The sequence below is a fragment of the Laccaria bicolor genome, genomic scaffold (assembly GCF_000143565.1).
Source record: "Laccaria bicolor S238N-H82 LACBIscaffold_2 genomic scaffold, whole genome shotgun sequence".
Lineage (NCBI taxonomy): Eukaryota > Fungi > Basidiomycota > Agaricomycetes > Agaricales > Hydnangiaceae > Laccaria > Laccaria bicolor.
In genome coordinates, this window is record NW_001889873.1 from 855,697 (window position 1) to 874,017 (window position 18,321).

Genomic DNA, 18,321 nt, shown 5'->3' on the forward strand with positions numbered 1-18,321 from the left:
GTTGGGCAGCCTGCAGAGCTCGATGCAACGTTGGCGCGACCTTCCTCCCGTCTGGAGTAAGATACGCGTTTCGCGACGATAGAGCTAATCCGTCAGACTCATCACGCGCAGTTGGTATAATGTGGAGGTGGTCCTCATCCGGGTGCGACATCAAGAGATCTCTACATAGGCGTTTGAGAAGCAGAGCTTGTTGAATGTCTTTTTGGCCGAAATACGCGTTAGTTGGCTTGTTACAAAAGTCAGTGGATGACGAATAGGCGAGAAGGAAGGAAGAGCTACGGACTTGTATGACGTTGAATAATTTTGTGACGATCGTCGCTACTCCACGGAAGAAGGTGGGTCGACTCGTGCCCTCCATTTGATGGCTGTACCCCTTGACCTCGATAAAAGTACCCTTCTGCTCCGAAACGTCCTGAACAATGCCGGAAGGATACACCTCTGTCACGTTGGGCAGAAAGATGGCAGAAGGGGTGCGAGGTACGATGGAAGTGGTCTTCACGTTTTGCGCTTCCAGGAGTTCTAGGTCCTTTGGGAGCGTCCTGGGATAGGTCGCGAGGTCCTCGTGTGGCGCGAACTGTGCCGGGTTCACGAAGATGGAGACGACGGTGAGGTCGTTATCAGCTAAAGACCTTCGGACTACGATGATCAGGAATTATTTGCGAAAGAACTTTTTTTTATGCAAACGCACCTAGTGATAGATGTCCTTTGTGCAGCGCCCCCATAGTCGGGACATAGCCCACTGATTTTCCCTCGTCGAATGCCTGTTTTCTCCAAGCACGGTATGACGAGATAGTGGTGAAAATAGGGATTGTGCTAGATGGTGCAGCCATGGACATCTGGCGTCGAGTTAACAGGGAGAGATGATGGGTGGTTGGAGAACGGGAGAGACGGAGAACGGATAGTAGCATTATTTAAGTCATAAATATGGGCTGATTTTTTTTGTGTGAGGCTACCGAGGTCCGCGTCGTCGAGCTCACTGCGAAGAAACATGGTGAGATGAAAAATTAATTAGCCGGCGTCAAATCTGATTAGATGTCCGACAACTTCGAATGCTTGTCGAATGCTCAGAACTTGATACACAATGGTCGAAATCTCTCGAGTTACCACTGCCAGTGACTCCAGGCTCCTGAGTATATCAATTGGCAATGTTACGGATCAGTTTGACTTACGGACATACCAAAAACAGAGCATCCAGAATTCTCTGTCACTGAGCTCATCGCTGAGCACCGCCTCGAGCAATGATCAGCGAAGTGCCAAAATCACCTCATGGACAAACGGTGTTTCTGTGCAGCAAATCAGAAAGGCCACGAGGCACTCGGTGTTCTCAAAAATTTGTTGGTCGGTTTCCAGAGGAACATTCGCATAAATTCGAGTCATTTTTGTCCATTGTTACCCCTCAACCCTCACCACGAGTCAGCTATGGGTCCTGCCACAGCCTGCCACCCGGCACCGACCATAGCCCGCTATTTCCATTCGTATAAATACCCTCGATGCTTCTTGTGAGTGCCCACTACCAAGATGGCGACTCCCCTCGTCCTCGCACAACAAGTTTTCTCTGCTCTCACCAACAACCTCGGCACAAATTCAACTTCTGAGGCGGCACAAGCAACACCAGTCTCTTTCCCAACTGACCTCCCGTCGCTCGTAACATTCTTGTGCTCTTTGTCCGCTCTTCGGGACTGGTTGAAACTCCTTGTTTTTGGATTTGTTCTGGAGTCTCTGCGACGACTAGCGTTCCACTTATATTACAAACTTTACGACTCTCTCTTCATCACCGCCACCTTCGATGAAGATGATGCCAGCTACAGTTTGTTCTACTTTTCACGTGTCTGAGATCGCGCTGACAACGAGTCGATTGACAGACTGGGTTATGGTGTGGCTTTCAAGACAACCATCATGGTCTCAAACACGGAATGTTCAAATCAGCACCCGTAGTTTCAACCTACGATCCAATGCCGTATTAATCGAAGGAGAGGAAGAAGACCCATTGGTTGCTGTCGTCAAAAAGGATCGAAAGCTTACTTATCTCCCATCGGTTTCTTCGACTTTTTCAATGTGGTACAAGAGACGTTGGATTAGGGTCACGCGAAACATCAGAGATGGTTATTATGGTCGACGGGAGGAGAGTCTGGAACTTTGGTTCGTAGCATTTTTTTACCACTTGAACGAGCGTTAAATGATCACATTTCAGCATCCTGTCGTGGAGTAACAAAGTCCTCAATCAGCTACTGTTGGAGGCCAAGAGGGAATATCTGGCTGCCCAGGAACACACAATCTCGATTTACGTCTCTGACTCGTAAGCCCCCTGTCCTGCATCCTGCTTGACAACTCCTTATCAATCCTTATAGTTCCAATGAGTGGCGCCACATCGCTTCTCGCCCTAAACGGCCACTTAAATCCATTGTCCTGGATCCCGGAGTCAAGGATTTGCTTATTGACGATGCACGAGACTTCTTGGAGAGCAAAAGCTGGTATTCCGCGCGTGGTATACCTTTCCGCCGAGGCTATCTCCTTGTAAGTCTCATCTGGCTCGTCTACGCGAGTAGTGTGATAACCTATTCGGCATAGTACGGTGCGCCTGGATCAGGAAAGACCAGCATTATACACAGCTTAGCTGGCGAACTTGGCCTTGACGTCTACGTCATCTCCCTATCTCGATCTGGATTGGACGATACGGCTCTCAGCGAGTTGATCTCCGATTTGCCTGAAAAATGTATCGCTCTCATGGAAGACATTGATGCGGCATTCAGCCAAACAATGAATCGTGATGCCGCGGAAGATGATGGTCAAAACAAACCTGATCAACCTCCTCGACCCAAGCAAACTACTTCCAGGTGTGTATTATATCACTCCTTTTCCGATTTTGTGATTTTTGACCTCCTTCATAGAATCAGTCTTAGCGGGTTGCTCAACGCACTCGATGGCGTCGGTGCGCAGGAAGGCCGTATTCTTTTCGCAACCACAAACAAATACGCTTCCCTCGACTCTGCCCTCTGCCGTCCTGGACGAATGGATATCCACATCGAGTTCAAGCTGGCCAGCAAGTATCAAGCCGAGGAGCTTTACCGATGCTTCTATCTTCCCGATCTGGAACAAGAGGTCGATGGAAAAATCGTTGAAGACGATTCTGGCTACTCCACCGCTGACAACGATGAGAAGATCATCACTCCTGACGTCACGGAGATCTTCGAGCCTGAGACTCTCCCACTAGTAGACGAGAAAACCCGTGTTATCGGCACCTCGCATCGTGCACGGGCGCCCAAACTGTCTCGTTCACAGGTTTCGAAACTAGCTGCCCGCTTTGCGGAAGCTATGCCCGAACGCGAGTTTTCGATGGCTTCACTTCAAGGGTACCTGATGGCCTACAAGGTTCGCCCATATGAAGCGGTATCGGAAGCACCGGCTTGGGTGGAGAAGGAGCGTGCGGAGATTGCTCTGAAGAAAGCGCAGTCAGCGAAGGACTTGGCAAAGGGCGCAACGAAGGACACCGCGAAGAACACCGAGGAACAGGACACTTGAACAAACGTTTAGTGTCCTGAAGTTGTTTGAATTTACAACCCCATCATACCCTTTCTTGTTTTGGGGTAATATGATGCACTTCGACACCTTCAGCATCCTCCAGGTAGTACTTACGTTGACTACCAAATCCGAGCTGGCATGCTGCGTCCAACCCCTATATCATTTCAATCACAATGATTCACGTCGTACATAAAAAGCATGTACACATGTATCAAACAGCTCTGGGGTTTACGAGACACACCATAATTGTAGACCACTTTGAAATTTCTTTGGAGTGCCCTTGTTCGAAGAAACCATGATAATACCACTCAAGTTAAGCTCTAAAACCTTTTGCACTAAGAGACTCGCGGTCACAGAAACGAAGCCAATTTCTGGATTCTCGAGACTTACGTCTAACATGAGTAGCTTTTGCACTAAGAGACTCACGGTCACAGAGTCCATAGCGGTTGGCCGTGGCGCCCGTATTAGCGTGGTGTCCGCCATAGTGACTCGTGAGCAGCGTGGTCGGACTATTGTACAACGTCTTGAAGCTGTCATCCTCCGAGTCTATCAGATGTTCTGGCTCGTCGAATGAAGCCACTTTTGAATGCTCTCCCTGGTTTGCTCCTTCTGCATCATACGTGCCCGATGCAAGTCCTTCCTTGCATTATGCGCCCACAATCTCAGGACCACGTCCCAATAATCAACTTCCTCATTTTCTCCTGCCTTCGCCAGTGTCTTAGTCTGCGAATGACAACCTGCTTTCTTAGCTCGAACCGTCTTACTCTGCCCTGCACCTCTAGCTGAATGAATGTCGTCATCTTCACAGTTGTGGTAGTAAAACTCCTTGCTTTTTTCCGAGGAAAATTGTGCAAATTCCTTCACTCCCCACGCCTTGAGGGCAGCACAGCCATAGGCAATATCGAAGAGAAAAGGCGGCGGGGAGCAGTCATTATTTGATTGCACCGCAACCGAGATATGAGGTACTAGGAACTGGATTACATTATCACTGCAACTGAAGTTGTGGAAGGTGAGGCGACTGTTCGCGACCGATGGATGAACAGCGTAGTGAAGACCATCGAGAACAACGGGGTGTTGCATGGCGAGGGGCACATCGTCGACGTTCATCGCGAAGTTGGGTGTCTAGCAAATCAACTCAGTCAATTTGAAAATAACCGCGTCGAGTACCTGACCTGTAAAAAGGCGACCTCAGAAGCTCCGAACGGGCGGTGCAGCACTTTCAAAAGCAGGATCCCATTCCGCGTATCGTTGATGCTCTCTAAAGGCGGATCGACGACTACTTCCCTGTGGGCAACAAGATTCTTCATGTACTTCGCCTGGAATGAGCGACGTGAACGGTAGTACAAAGGGCCGGAACGCACCTGGTCCCCCTTTGAATGCGGGATTATATGACACCCCTCAGACCCTGCTGAACCAGTCATCACGCAACATCTATCACGATTGACGACATCCTGTCTGAAGTCTGCCTGGCGACTAGTGACTTCCGACCCAACGGAAGTTCTGTCATCCATCACCTTCGGATCAAGCAAACGAAAATCGTTGTCTATCATTAAAGATCAATGATAGGTCCTGATTTCCTTGAAACGACTCGCCTTGCGATATGTAGTAATAATTACCAGCCGATATAGTCACACCTTCAGGACGGTAATCCGCGACCTGTTCGCCATCGCGTTCACGGGAGATGTAACCCTCCTTGCCGTATATGGCGTACCCCAGAAAACGTAACCAGGTGAGAGGATGCAATGAGAATCGCTGACACTCGTGAACGGGGATGGAGAGCGCATGCTGATACGCATCACCGAGACGGATCCAGAGCTGAACATTCAGGTTAACGCTTGTGGCCATTGCGAACTCAGATGTTGTCACTGGTCGAGGCTATATCTGCGAATGAGGGTCTCCTATCCATTTCCCGCTGCGTTAGGAGTGGGTTCCAAGGACAGAAAAAAAGGAGTTGATTTGTGGGGTATCGTCGTTATGTAATATCGTCAACCCTCTCCAGTCAAAATTCTACACCGGGGCTGCTAACAGATCTATCACAGCATTCAAACGTCCATTGCTAGCTGATGATAAGCGTTCACCACCAACTCCGATAACTGTTCAAAAGTCACCCCTCTATGTGGTCCATACGCACCCGCCAGAATGCCCGGATCCACAATAAAGGGCAGCGACCACCAAAACCACGAAACCACCCACACATACCCAACGACACGCGTCCACATCGGGGGTGGGGATTTTGGAGCAGCAGAGTCTTTTGATGTTGAAAGTGCTGCATTTCTCGGTTTCCGAGCAGCCAAGCCTGATCCAGGAAGACTCAACAGTTTGGAAACTACCGTCTCGAGGGTGACAGCTAGGCCTTGGAGGATGAAGAACCAGAACGGTCCTGTCCCTGGCTTGCCAAGCATCATGTAGTCGCCCCCCACGTGAACGAGGGCTGAGATGAAGAATGCAATATTGAAGAACACGAAGGGGGCGTAGGGCTTGTCTATGGGGCAGTTGAGGATTTTGGTGACTACGAAGATGGCGCAGGATTTTAGTGGCTTAGAGGTATTGTTAGTAGAGAGTGTAAAGGCGTAAACTTGACGACTTACTCGCCGCAACATTTGATGCCAAGTTCGGCTGAGAATGGTGGCGTCAGAGCGAGCACTTTAGTAAAAGCGTAACGGTTATACGCACCCCCAGAACCTCTGCACACTGTACGCATTAAATGGACTTCCAAACAGATCTGGCCACTCTTGAGGACGAGAAATCCCAACGCCCACACAAAGAACAGCTAAAACGGAATGCAATAGGCTGATATGTGTAACGGCGCCCAGCGCGAAGGCACAAACACCCGTGGTATGATAAAACCAGCCCATGTCCCTCACGGATGCAGTTTTTCCCGACAACGCTGGGTTAGAGTTGACAGCCATGGATGCGAACGCGCCCAGGAGGGCGCAACCAAGGGCGCGAGCAATCCTTGATACGACGAAGGCAAAGCGCGATTTGGTAGAAGGTTTTGGAAGGGTCAACGGTTCGATTGACCACCCTACTCCGCGTGGACTGCAGTATAGACTGAACGCCTGACCAAAACGCGTCGCCAAGGAAGCCTCCGCGTCTGCACCCTTTGCTCTTGGGGGCTGACCCTTCGGATAGACATCCCTCTGAACATCGATGATGAGGATGTAGTCAATGGCTACTATGAGCTGGGTAAAGATAGCCGAACCGAGACCTAAGTCAACGACTACGTCGCCAGTTGTTGTATAACAGACAAGGTAATATGAAATGATTGCGATGGGGAGGAAGATCAACCAGCGGGTCCATATTGAAGTTTTGCTTGAAAAAACTGTCATAGAAAGAACGATCAGACATTGCGAAAAGACATAAAGACCCCAGGGGAAAGGGTTCCTCTCTGTCATGGTAGACGAGAGAAACCAAGGGGAAACGAAGAAGAACGTCAAACTTTTTTTACGAACCTGATCTACAGTTTGGTTCAGGTTTGGTTCCTATCAGCTCAAGCTCGACCTTTATGGGGATTACACGTAACAAGTCCTCCTTGAGCGCCGGCGATATGGCCTTCGACGTCGAAGTTGAAAAATGCTTCCGTCAACGAGGACACGCTTGTGCCCTCCCTAAACAGCGACACGTGCGCATGCAAAATGTCAACTTCCGGCGGCTATAACCAGACCTCTACATACCGCGCCGACTAATAGACGCTCTCGAAATTTTGGCAGTGGCGGAAGACTGAACTCATTGGTTAGAAGAACTCATCTCACACATGGCTGCTTCTGGATGCCCTCACATTGCTAAACACCTCGGAGACGTCAGCACCACCGGAGACACCGATTTCATTCAGAAATACAAGACAGTTGTATCCTGGAACGTACGGTACGCTCAGAGTGTCAGAAACCCTGCAAAACGAAGAAAGGTGAGTCCAGTTTCCGCCCGTAATCAAGTGGCACCTCTCAACAAGTATCTTTCTAGGTGTTTGCGCCGATGTGTGGCGTATGCGATCTCGCTCTTTCCCGTCCATTCGCATGCTTACATTGCGATTTTGCTGGTTGCTGGCTGGAGGGACATGCGCTAGGTCACCTGCGTGATGCCGGTCACAATTTTTGTAAGTTACCTTTGCACTCTGAAGGGAGAATTTTGATCAAAGAAACCATTACGCCTTCGTAGGTGCCGATACAAAGACAGGGTCTATATTCTGTGCCCAGTGCCAAGATTTTATCTACCACCCGAAAGTTGATGAGATTTACCTCGCTGCTGTCGTGATGACTGAAGAGCAGCAAACAAAATTTCAAGGTCTATTTACTCAACTCACTAACTATCAAAACATCATTGTAATTTTCCCCAGTATCAAAAAAACTTCGGGAACCGTACCAAATTTGGGTTCCAGAAGCAAAGGACATCCTCGCGCTAAAGAATTCGGTCCCGATTCCGTGTCAAGGTAAGCCTGCTCCGCGTCCTTCAATTGATTATCTCAAAAAAATAAATCACTACCCAAGCCCGTCGAGGTCTACTAAATCTCGGGCAAACCTGTTTCCTAAATGTCGTGTTGCAGTCCTTTGCGCACAACCCCCTTCTTCGGAACTATTTCCTGAGCGATAAACATAATTCTAAACAATGCAAGACCGAAACGTGCACATGCTGCGAAATGGATAAACTCTTTACTGAGGTATGCGGATTTTACTCCAATTTTATTGTGAAGGAGAGTAGCTCCTTTTTCTTGAAATAACAGATATACTCGGAAGACCCCAATCCGTATGGACCCATCACCTTCCTGGCGACCACCTGGCGCGCATCCGCCGAACTCTCCGGCTACGCCCAACAAGATGCACACGAATTCTTCATATCCGCGCTGAACCAAATTCACTCGACTTCTCGCGGTTCAACAGAAGTGTCTTGTAATTGCATCATTCACTCAACCTTTGCGGGCCAACTGCAGAGTGATGTGAAGTGCGAACGATGTGGCAATATAACGAACACTATCGATCCCATGCTTGACATCAGCCTGGAGTTGAAAGGGAAAGGTGGGGAAGTTGCTCCTGGCGATACCCTGGCCGCTTGTTTACGGCGGTATGTTTTTCTTTCCTCCCGCATCATATGTCTAATGAAACGTTAAAGATTCACGCAATTTGAAAAGCTGGGTCCAAAAGAATACACATGCAGTAAATGCGCCAAGATCTCTCACGTTAGTACACCTTCGACTCATTCCTTAAGCGCTCTAACTGGCGGAAAATAGGAAGCCAGCAAACGTCTAAGTATTCGGACACTACCTCCTGTATTAAGTTTTCAATTCAAGGTACCCACTCTCTCATTAAGCTCACAACCAACTCTCACCTCGCATAGCGATTCGAGCACAAAACCAACGACAAATCATCTGCTCGAAAAATAGACGCACAGGTTCGGTTCCCAGCTTCAATCAACATGGCGCCGTACACCACGCTTGTAATAAAAGACATGGAGGGGGCTAACGCGAACGATGCTAGATATACGTACGCTTGCGTTTTTCGTAATTGCCACAAGCCATTCTGACAGGAAGTATACATAGGTGCCCTGCTCCGGAGGTGATGTATGAGTATGACCTCTTCGCCGTGATCAATCATGAAGGACAGATTGATACGGGGCATTACACCAATTACGCGTGTTTCCAAGATGAGGTGTGCTCCTTTGCCTTTTTTTCGAGGGATACCTGAAAGTGAACTGTTGACATAGTGGTATAAATTCGACGACGACAAGTGAACACCTCCACGCCTTTCTTCTCTACAACCACTCAATTTGCTTTTGTAGAGTAACACCATCAACACTGGGCGCGTGCCTCGCCTCCGCCGCATATATGTGTTTCTACGTGAAGCGACACTTGGACTACAAACCGAACATCAAGCCATCGTACGTCCAGGCACATGAAGCGGAGGCGGTGAGGGAGAAGGAGCTAGAGAGGGAGAGGGAGGCGGCACGGATTAAAGATGTGGAGGATGCGCTTTTGGCTACTGTCTAAGATGATGGTGCTGGTATGATAATATCTGATTTTAGCTTGGTTAGTGGTCTCGCTGGTGGCTGCTCTAACCCTTGGTTGACTTGTTCTTATCTTCCTGAACGCCAGAATTTCGAGGTAATTATGACGGGGAAGCAGTCAGGGAAGCCAAGGCCAAGGATATGAAAAACACTTGAGCGGTGCTCATGCATTGGCTTGAAGTTTAATGTGGCACAGTTCTTCTTGACTGGATCACTGCGCTTCAGCACGTTGGGCCTCCCTCCTCATGGCGGAGTATTGCGTCCATCCTGACAGATATCCAAAAATCCAACGACTCAGGTCCTCTGTAGAGCAGATGTATATGTAACAAACTGATGATCATACATACAATGAACAATCCCACAAGTTCATCCCCAATATCCACAGTCTTTGTGAATGGGGACAGTCAGTCCTTGGCAGCGAAAAAACATAGAGCTCCAAAAGCTGGCGCCAAAAAATCTACGAATCGCCTCTCTGGGAATTGGGCAACCGGAGTCCCCAGAACCTCCATGACATACGGAATAGCAACGAGCGTGACTGCATCTGCCTGCAGCTCTCGAAGAAAAGCATCCGACTTGTAGAACCAGATCCTTGCCAAGATGATTAGCTACACAAATTTGGGCGTTAGCAATATCTTATGATGCTCGGAGAGGAATTCATTACCGCATTCGCGACCATACCCCCTCTTCCGAGAACAAATCTGCTGTCTTTGAGCACCGGGCCTCCAAATTCCTTGATTGTCGCAACGGCAACTTCAGTCGATTTTGACTCAGTGCTCTGGTTCCCTGCTGATTTATACATTCACGTACCAAAGATCGTGACAACCATATAACCAATAACTGCCAAGTGGCAGACAGTCTTTCCCTTACAAGACAAAGACGTTCGAGTTGGAAGAGAAGGGGCAATGAGAGGTTGGGTTTCCTCATCCAGAGATGCCGGAGGCTTAGCGGATGGAGATGTCTGGTGTCGTCGTTTGTGAAGGTGTACATATAAGAAACGGAGAAGAACAACGGCCAAGAGACCGGCGAGAGAAGCGAGCTGATCCATTTCACTCAGGCTTGCCATTATACAAGTAGGAGGCTCGGCCTGTTTGGAGGTAATATGCCCGTTAATATGGCAAAGTGCCTCGTTATATTTTCCTTGGGACCTTCAAGTCAATTCGAGCGTAAAACGCCCAGGGGTGTACTCACTCAAACCGATGGTAGTGGAGAGAAGTGAAGAGCAAGGTTGTAGCTTCCAACACAGCCATCCAATTATTGATCATCACGTGCTCGAACTAATGCGTCGCCCTCGAGTCTCTGCGGGCCTTTGATTACAATTGGATTACAAGGGAAATAATCAAGGAAAGAAGACAATCGATTAACTCGTTGGTGAGTATGAAATCAAATGTGCTTAAATGTCGACCGCCGACAACAGAAAATCTATTTCTACAACATCTATGGTTCTTGTGGCAGTTTGGGATGCTCAAGTATCTGGCTTGTATTTCTACATAGCACCCCTCAAATACCTCGCTAATTTTTTCAAAAATCTGGGACTGCCCTTCTCTCTTCGACAACAGCACACCGTCCTGTCATTCTCCAGAACAGGTTGAGACGAGATATATTCCCCTCTGCAAGAGAATGTCCCTTACGGTGGCGGTAAACATTGAGTGCCAGGTTGGGGGTATTGGCAGTTGGCGTGTCACCGTCATGCAAGTGTGCGCCAGGGGGCTTGGTATAAGCCAGCATGAACAATGCAATTCATTCAAGCCCCAGCCGCCGGCGCTCTTCTGTTTCACGTTCCATCTTCCCAAAGGTGTCCTCTGCGCCAGAGATTGTATCATCCCACGCAACGAAGAGCTCAGATAGAGTGTCCACCTAATTTATAGGTCATGTCAGAATAGAGAGTTATGAGTATACAGGCGACTCACGTAAGTCGCGTGCCGATCCATGAGCGTTGCTATCCGCTTCTCGAGGGAGGCAGCCAGCACCAAATCTTCGTGATGAGCAGCTATCAACGCATCCAAACGAGGCTGCAGTGTTTCGTGATCTACCGAAAAAATTTCACGTTAATACCCAGTATGAAGTAGAGCTATAGTCTCTCACCTGTGAGCTTCCCAGCTCCGGTTACACCTTTCTTCTCCAACATATCAATCTCTCTCATATCCCGGTCCGCAGAACGAATGTCAGGCTCCATCTCGGCCAAGAAAGCCTCCAACTCCTCAGGAGTCATGTTCTCATACGTCGGTGGGTCTGGCAGTATCCCAGACAACGCGAACGACGGCGTGAGGAGGTGTGCATTCCGGTCATCTAAAGGAAAACGAGGAAAGAAAAAAAAATGAGGTGGATTATACGTAGAAGAAGAAAAAAGACCACAGACAATGTTCCATGAACCTCCTGAGCCCTTCGTTCCCTTCAACAACAGCGTCCAACCTCTGCTGTACGCTCTCCGCAAGCCTCACGAGGGTTTCTCCCTGCTTTGAGTGCAAAGCCGGAGAAGCCAACGCATCCTGGTCACCTTCTCGTCCTTTGCCTTTCCGTTCCCTAGAAACACCCAACACGATCGCCTCTAACCACCTCAACCGAAGTTCCAAGGCAAGTGCAGGCTCGATCGTAACAGGCCGCGTCGTGGGCGCATCAGCCGTTGTAGTCGCAGGGCCATCCACATCATCCATCATGCTATGGGCCAATGGAGACGAGTTAGAATTGGCTACGGGGGAATGAGGGAGGCTGCTGAAGACATGCGACATGGTGGTGGGTGGTGGAGAGGAAGGTGGGGTGCTGCCAGTGTGTGTTGAAGATGAGAGATGTCGGAGACGTTGAAAGTCGCCTAGAAATACACTGCCGATATTAGCCATGGAACAGCGTTTCTTTTCTCAGCAGGGGTTCCGAACTGATTATACAGGGCTCAAGCGTCAAGAACGAGAGATCATATCCAGAAAGGAAGAGCACAAGTTGCCTTCCGCAAACGGATTAGGCACAACGGTAACAACAGGCATATAGAACTGCGAAATAGAACGAAAGGTAGAATACAGGTGTACAAGGGGCTCGTAACTGTAGAATAGATGCGCCATGGCTTGGCAATAGATAGATAGGACCTCTCAAATAGAATGGTGAACGTTCAAACCCTCGAAACCATCTCCACCGGCAATTGACTGTATCCCTCCTCCCTTCTCCCACTAAACACCCCTCTTACGCTGCTCAGCACAGTAGCTGACTGGTCCATGAACATCCCCGTCCACCCTGCACCAGTATCAATCACATCAGCCTCCTCGCCAAGCATAATGCTTTCAGCCGGCCTCCGCCAGAAATTAAGCGTCAGCGAGCTAGTCACAACGCTAACACTTGAAAAAGCCATCGCAGCTCCAGAAAGCATGGGATGCATGTACAGCCCAAATGGTAGGAAGAAACCCATGGCAAGTGGGATGCCGAGCACATTATAAAAACATGCCCAAACGAGATTTCGTTTGATCACAGAGAAGATTTTTTTCGATAGGTGGAGTGCAGCAACGACATCGAGAAGGTCTGAGCGCATGAGGACGATGTCGGCGGCTTCGATAGCGACCGAAGTTCCAGACGAGAGAGCGATACCGACGGTGGCTGCTACAAGGGCCGGGGAGTCATTGATCCCGTCTCCAACCTACGTATCGGTGTTGATATTGAAATTACGTTAGCGGGAGAAGAAATGTACACACCATTGCAACACCACCTTCATTCTTCGCTACAAACTCGGCCACCATCGCTGCCTTGCCATTGGGGCTCATCCTGGACCACACACACTCAGGCCTAATCCCAACCTGCTTAGCAATGGCAATTGCAGTCGCCTTTCCATCACCAGTCATCATGTTCACCTCAATTCCCATCTCCTGCATGGCCAGAATAGCATGCCGACTTGAAGGCTTTGGCTCGTCCGCTAAAGAAACGGCCAACAGAGGTGTAGGGTGACCCAAACCAGAGTTCAAGAGGGACACAAAGATGATCGTCCTCCCAAGCTTAGTTTCTTGCGCTTCATAAGATGACAGCGTGGAAGGGATGTATTGGTGAGCGGAAACGCCGTCGCCCGTTTGCATCGTAAAGCGGGCGCTCCCAATGAGGAGGGAGTACTTGTTTCTAGAGCATGAAATGCGGGCTTTCACACCTTGACCTGTGACACTCTCAAACTCCTCCACTTGCGCATCCGGACCGGATTGACCTAGAAGATCTTTACCGTACGTTGCAATGGCCTTGGCGAGAGGGTGTTCAGATTTAGCTTCGGTGGCACTGACCATGGCCATTACCACCCTGCGCTCGGTTACTCCATCTGCACAGAGACCATCCAAGCCAACGTCGCCCGCATACATCTCGTCGTTGCCGAGCATGGTGTTAGGAGCGGCTACCCAGTGCATCCCAACAACGGTCAATTTCCCTATTGTCACTGTGCCAGTTTTGTCGAGAACGACACGACGGATGTCCTTGCTGGCTTCCAATGCACGGCCGCCCTTGATGAGGATGCCATTCTTGGCACCAATCCCAGTACCAACCATTATAGCAGTGGGCGTTGCCAGTCCTAATGCACATGGACATGCGACGACAATAACACTGATGCACATCTGTAGACAGATAGCAAATTTGCTCGCTCCGTAACGGGAGAACATCTTTGGAAGATCGCCTTCGTCCATAAAGGAGGCAACGATGATCCAGAGAATGAAAGTGAACGCCGCGAGGGCAACGACGGTGGGTACGAAGTAGCCAGCCACCTTGTCCACGAAACCCTGAATGGGCGCCTTAGATGTCTGCGCGTCCTCAACGAGACGGACGATCTGGGAGAGCGCAGTGTCTTTTCCTGCTCGCGTGACGACCATGTCGAAGGTGCCCAACCCATTGACTGTCCCACCAATAACGCTATCACCCACTTGTTTGAGGGCAGGAACAGCTTCACCAGTAAGCGCGCTCTCGTCAATGCTAGAGGTACCTTTTATGACAGTCCCATCTGCTGGACATTTGTCACCTGGTACGAGCTTGACAATGTCTCCAACTTCAACGAGCTCGGTAGGTATTTTCTTCTCTTGAGTGCAAGCAGGTGCATCAGTGTAGATAGTTGCCATAGATGGGGCCAGTGACATCAGATCTGTGAGAGCTGCGCTTGATTTACCCTTGGCCTTGTTCTCAAGGTATCTTCCAAGCGAGACAAACATAATCAACATTGTGCTGGTTTCGAAGAAAAGGAAAGGGCGGAAATTAGGTGTCGTGTTGAACATTGCGGCAACCAAGGAAAACACGGAGTAAAAGTAGGCAGCAGAAGTGCCGAGGGTGATGAGGACATCCATAGTTGCGGTTCTATGCCGGAGAGACTTGTAGGAGCTGGTATAGAATTTGGATCCGACCCAGAATTGAGCGGGAGTGGTGATAATGAAAGAAAGAATGTCGCCTAGATATATTCCTCTAAAAAGATGGTAACCGAGGATAGTCCTGAAGAAAGGAAGATGGGTGCCGACCATAGCAATGAAGAAGACGGGAAGAGCAAAGGATAGGCCCCAAAAGAATCGCGAACGCCACTCCAAGACCTCCTTCATACGGGTAAGAGATTGCAGTTGAGTAGCATCTTGCTGGTCTGACAACATAGCGTCAAAACCCATCTCCTCTATTCGTTCTACCATCTCTCGAGGGCCAATGATAGAACGGTCAAAGTTGATTGTACAGGTTTCCGTAGCGAGGGACACAGCAACGCTGATAATGCCAGGTACGGCGGATAGCCCAGATTCAACGGTGTTCGTGCATGATGAACAGGTCATGCCATATATTCGTAGCTGAACAACGTCTTCACGAACGGGAGGTATGAGGGTCGCGTCGAAACCGATATCAGATATTTCCTTGGGAGGTGTGAGACAGGTTCATGGAGCAACCCGGACAGACATACGTTGATGAGTTTGTCCTCCGTCCACACTTTAGGATCGTATTGAATGACGCCACGTTCCGCAAGGAGGGCAACCTTTACTGAATGAATACCCTCTTGATCTCTAAGCATGCCTTCGATAGCCTTGATGTATACGTCAGGATACGTTGAAGTGCAATAGTATATTGCCAGACATACCTCGACGCACGACCCACAAGTCATACTCTCTATTCGAAGCTCGCATGTTTGTGATTGAGGCGTGTAAGTCGAATCCTTGGACGCTCCAACCCCCGGATCATCATTGTCCAATGGCAGGAGGACCGCATGCTGACCCAAGGACGCGCTGAGTGGAGACTTGGACCACAAATTCGAGATGTAGGAAGTCATGGGATCCAACGTGTCTATTTTCTATGACAGAGCTCGGAGGAATGGTAGAAGTAGTCGGATAGGAAGATTATGCGGGGATTAGTAAGGGTGAAGAAGTCAGGCAGTCCACAAGGGGTAATCGTGGCACTAGTTCCCGACTGAGGCAGCTGATAAGATGCGAATGCGCCTGCGCGGATTAGATAGATGGGCAGAGAAAAGACGTCGGCCGTCGAAGAGAAAGCCAAGAGAAAGAGAGCTACAGTAACAGAGCGCTGCACACCGAGTTCGCCATTACCACCGCTCAATTATCACACCGTTACATTTAGTCACAACAGTATCTATTGTCCGGCACGTGATCTCAATTGCCATGTCCATTCTCCGACACTCTGCTCGTCGCTTCGTGCGCGCCCTTCATACGAGCAATGCTACTGTCAATGCAGATGAGATAGCACATTTCTCCAGGCTATCCTCACAATGGTGGGATCACCAGGGAGAGTTCAGCTTTCTTCACAAGATGAACCCAGTCCGCGTCCAATTCATTCGTGACAAGCTGCTCGAAATCGCACGCGAGGAGAACGATGATCTCGACATACAACCGACGCACGTACTTCGTGATTTAGACGTCCTTGACGTTGGATGTGGAGGAGGGTTGTTGTCCGAGGTACGGCATTGTTCCTTCTTCTCCGCTCCTCTGACCCCACAACAGAGTGTAGCACGGTTAGGTGCACGAACGCACGGTGTCGACGCGTCAGAATCGAATATTTCCATTGCGAAAGTCCATGCCTCTGCAGATCCTAAACTCTCCCCTCCTTCCCCATTTCTATCTTACGAACATACATCAGCAGAATCACTCCTTACCTCTCCCAAGCGCTATGATGTCGTATGCTCGATGGAGGTCCTAGAACACGTTGATAACCCTGCCTCTTTCCTATCCACTTGTGCGACGCTAGTCAAGGTCGGCCTACATCCCTTCATCCTTATACTCTTCCTAATTTTCTTTCTGCATATAGCCAGGCGGACACCTCTTCCTCTCGACAATCTCACGCACACCCCTCGCCTACGCTCTCACCATCTTTCTCGCTGAAGACGTTCTCAGAAAAGTATCCAGCGGCACACATACATATTCAAAATTCATCAAACCCAATGAATTGATAGAATTCTTCCAAAATTATCGCGACCCAAGTTCTTCCCAAAATAAGGACTCCATATCCATTCCCTGGATAAGAACGAACGGAACATACCTTCCACGTACACAAGCAGAAGTCCGCGGTCTTATCTACAACCCCCTCCTAGCTCGATGGCATCTCGCAGCTCGTGATGCATGGGGCGGTACGGATTGCAACTATCTATTCTGGGTCAGGAAGCCAGCGCTCGAGTCGGGCGATGGGTCAGCTGCCTCATAGTTGCAGATTCTTTTCCTGAGAACCCAATCTGTCTTACATACTTACAAGGAAACAGAATACCATTCACAACTTGGGAAGCTTGAATTTGCATCATGTCTCCTCGAGAAAGTAACGATTCCAAATAGTGGTATTTACAGATGCAGGTGTGCAAGACCGATTGCTTACCATCACAGATGCCGTGGATGCATATTGCTTAGGCCCCCCGTGGAAAGGGGGCCCCGTCCTAGAAAAGGTCAAGACATGCAAAAAAGTCAGTTTCGACGCTCTGGAATGGTATCAAAACAAGTACTCACGGGATTCACCCTTCATCACCTGTAAAATATTGTGAGAGTGCTTCTAAATTGAGGACAAAATAGGAACTTGCAGTGGCTGGTGGGTGCACTGATTGAGGAATGAGGCCGGCCAAAGGAGAAGTCGAAGGCTGCGGAGTTTAACAGTCGTTCGAGATGAAGAGGTTACAAAAAGCCAGATGACGAAGCCGTAGATCCAAGTGAGCTCGACAAAGCGTGCTGGAAGGTTCAGTGCACCATGTAGAGCAGTGAAAACAGGAGGGAGTTCCAGTCCAATGGATTCTTTCAAATGGCGAAGATAACATCCAGGGAGCACAAGGCCTAGTGCAACATGCACTTTTGTAGAGTTTGAATCGAAAACATTTCGTGTGACGTGGATTTCAGTTCAGGGAATAGACTTTCACAGGTAGCAAACTGCGAGCCGTCTTCGATTGAGTTTGTCGCTTGAATTTTCACTATCACTGTAGCATCCCTGGGGCAATCGGGGAAGGCGGGAGCAAGAGCAGAGACACGGCAACATCCACCGAATGAAGGGCCAGAGCTGGCCAGAGAAGCATAGTTCTGAGGGGTAAATCCCGGGAGGTCGACTGTTGTAGGCTGATAGTTTCACGACCTGACGAAGTTAGAGTCCGTAGCACCGCCTTTGAGAATTGTCGGATTCACCACGCCGAGGCAGAAACAGACTTCCATGGATATGAGGTGGAGCAATCGTCGTTAACAGCCGCATCGTCAGATGACTGGAGAAGTCGGGGGTTAGACCATACTAATAACATCCAATCAACTAGAAACCAAGCCGAGAGAATGATCATGGACTCCTCGGAAGTTGACCCTTGGGAGTGGCGGGTTGAATGTTTTGGCCTGCATTTCACATTGAACACAGTCGAAACAAGATTGGAATTCG

The 18,321-nt window shown here is 49.3% G+C and overlaps 8 protein-coding genes across 8 annotated transcripts; 3 read left to right on the forward strand and 5 right to left on the reverse strand.

The window, feature by feature from the left end:
* Window positions 1-2,457: 2,457 nt before the first annotated feature.
* On the forward strand, window positions 2,458-3,519 carry LACBIDRAFT_244188 (uncharacterized protein; the record flags this gene model as incomplete). The annotated part of the gene is made up of 4 exons (XM_001874491.1): window positions 2,458-2,514; window positions 2,569-2,834; window positions 2,895-3,114; window positions 3,280-3,519. Coding segments are annotated over 4 exons (783 nt in total), but the record flags the coding sequence as incomplete, so codon positions are not given.
* A 308-nt stretch (window positions 3,520-3,827) lies between these two features.
* On the reverse strand, window positions 3,828-5,364 carry LACBIDRAFT_321675 (uncharacterized protein; the record flags this gene model as incomplete). The annotated part of the gene is made up of 7 exons (XM_001875067.1): window positions 3,828-3,839; window positions 3,910-3,911; window positions 3,946-4,028; window positions 4,100-4,641; window positions 4,692-4,835; window positions 4,881-5,062; window positions 5,154-5,364. The coding sequence occupies 7 exons, from the start codon at window positions 5,362-5,364 to the stop codon at window positions 3,828-3,830; spliced, it is 1,176 nt and encodes a 391-aa protein (XP_001875102.1).
* Window positions 5,365-5,561: 197 nt separating this feature from the next.
* LACBIDRAFT_321676 (uncharacterized protein) lies at window positions 5,562-6,867 on the reverse strand (the record flags this gene model as incomplete). Its single annotated transcript, XM_001875068.1, has 4 exons — window positions 5,562-6,056; window positions 6,108-6,135; window positions 6,193-6,739; window positions 6,768-6,867. 4 exons carry the CDS (start codon window positions 6,865-6,867, stop codon window positions 5,562-5,564), a joined length of 1,170 nt encoding a protein of 389 aa, XP_001875103.1.
* A 406-nt stretch (window positions 6,868-7,273) lies between these two features.
* On the forward strand, window positions 7,274-9,496 carry LACBIDRAFT_305245 (uncharacterized protein; the record flags this gene model as incomplete). Its single annotated transcript, XM_001874492.1, has 12 exons — window positions 7,274-7,423; window positions 7,480-7,612; window positions 7,675-7,800; window positions 7,853-7,945; window positions 8,004-8,173; window positions 8,237-8,574; window positions 8,623-8,689; window positions 8,741-8,800; window positions 8,848-8,993; window positions 9,050-9,158; window positions 9,214-9,236; window positions 9,289-9,496. 12 exons carry the CDS (start codon window positions 7,274-7,276, stop codon window positions 9,494-9,496), a joined length of 1,623 nt encoding a protein of 540 aa, XP_001874527.1.
* A 315-nt stretch (window positions 9,497-9,811) lies between these two features.
* Window positions 9,812-10,775, reverse strand: LACBIDRAFT_292004 (uncharacterized protein; the record flags this gene model as incomplete). The annotated part of the gene is made up of 4 exons (XM_001875069.1): window positions 9,812-10,118; window positions 10,175-10,299; window positions 10,321-10,658; window positions 10,702-10,775. The coding sequence occupies 4 exons, from the start codon at window positions 10,773-10,775 to the stop codon at window positions 9,918-9,920; spliced, it is 738 nt and encodes a 245-aa protein (XP_001875104.1). The 3' UTR covers window positions 9,812-9,917.
* Window positions 10,776-11,250: 475 nt separating this feature from the next.
* On the reverse strand, window positions 11,251-12,239 carry LACBIDRAFT_321679 (uncharacterized protein; the record flags this gene model as incomplete). Its single annotated transcript, XM_001875070.1, has 4 exons — window positions 11,251-11,367; window positions 11,421-11,539; window positions 11,596-11,799; window positions 11,870-12,239. 4 exons carry the CDS (start codon window positions 12,237-12,239, stop codon window positions 11,251-11,253), a joined length of 810 nt encoding a protein of 269 aa, XP_001875105.1.
* A 235-nt stretch (window positions 12,240-12,474) lies between these two features.
* Window positions 12,475-15,748, reverse strand: LACBIDRAFT_187958 (Cu-transporting P-type ATPase; the record flags this gene model as incomplete). The annotated part of the gene is made up of 5 exons (XM_001875071.1): window positions 12,475-13,129; window positions 13,185-13,829; window positions 13,866-15,338; window positions 15,386-15,505; window positions 15,560-15,748. 5 exons carry the CDS (start codon window positions 15,746-15,748, stop codon window positions 12,611-12,613), a joined length of 2,946 nt encoding a protein of 981 aa, XP_001875106.1. The 3' UTR covers window positions 12,475-12,610.
* Window positions 15,749-16,094: 346 nt separating this feature from the next.
* Window positions 16,095-17,130, forward strand: LACBIDRAFT_229597 (uncharacterized protein; the record flags this gene model as incomplete). Its single annotated transcript, XM_001874493.1, has 4 exons — window positions 16,095-16,388; window positions 16,434-16,682; window positions 16,738-16,909; window positions 16,988-17,130. 4 exons carry the CDS (start codon window positions 16,095-16,097, stop codon window positions 17,128-17,130), a joined length of 858 nt encoding a protein of 285 aa, XP_001874528.1.
* Window positions 17,131-18,321: the final 1,191 nt, after the last annotated feature.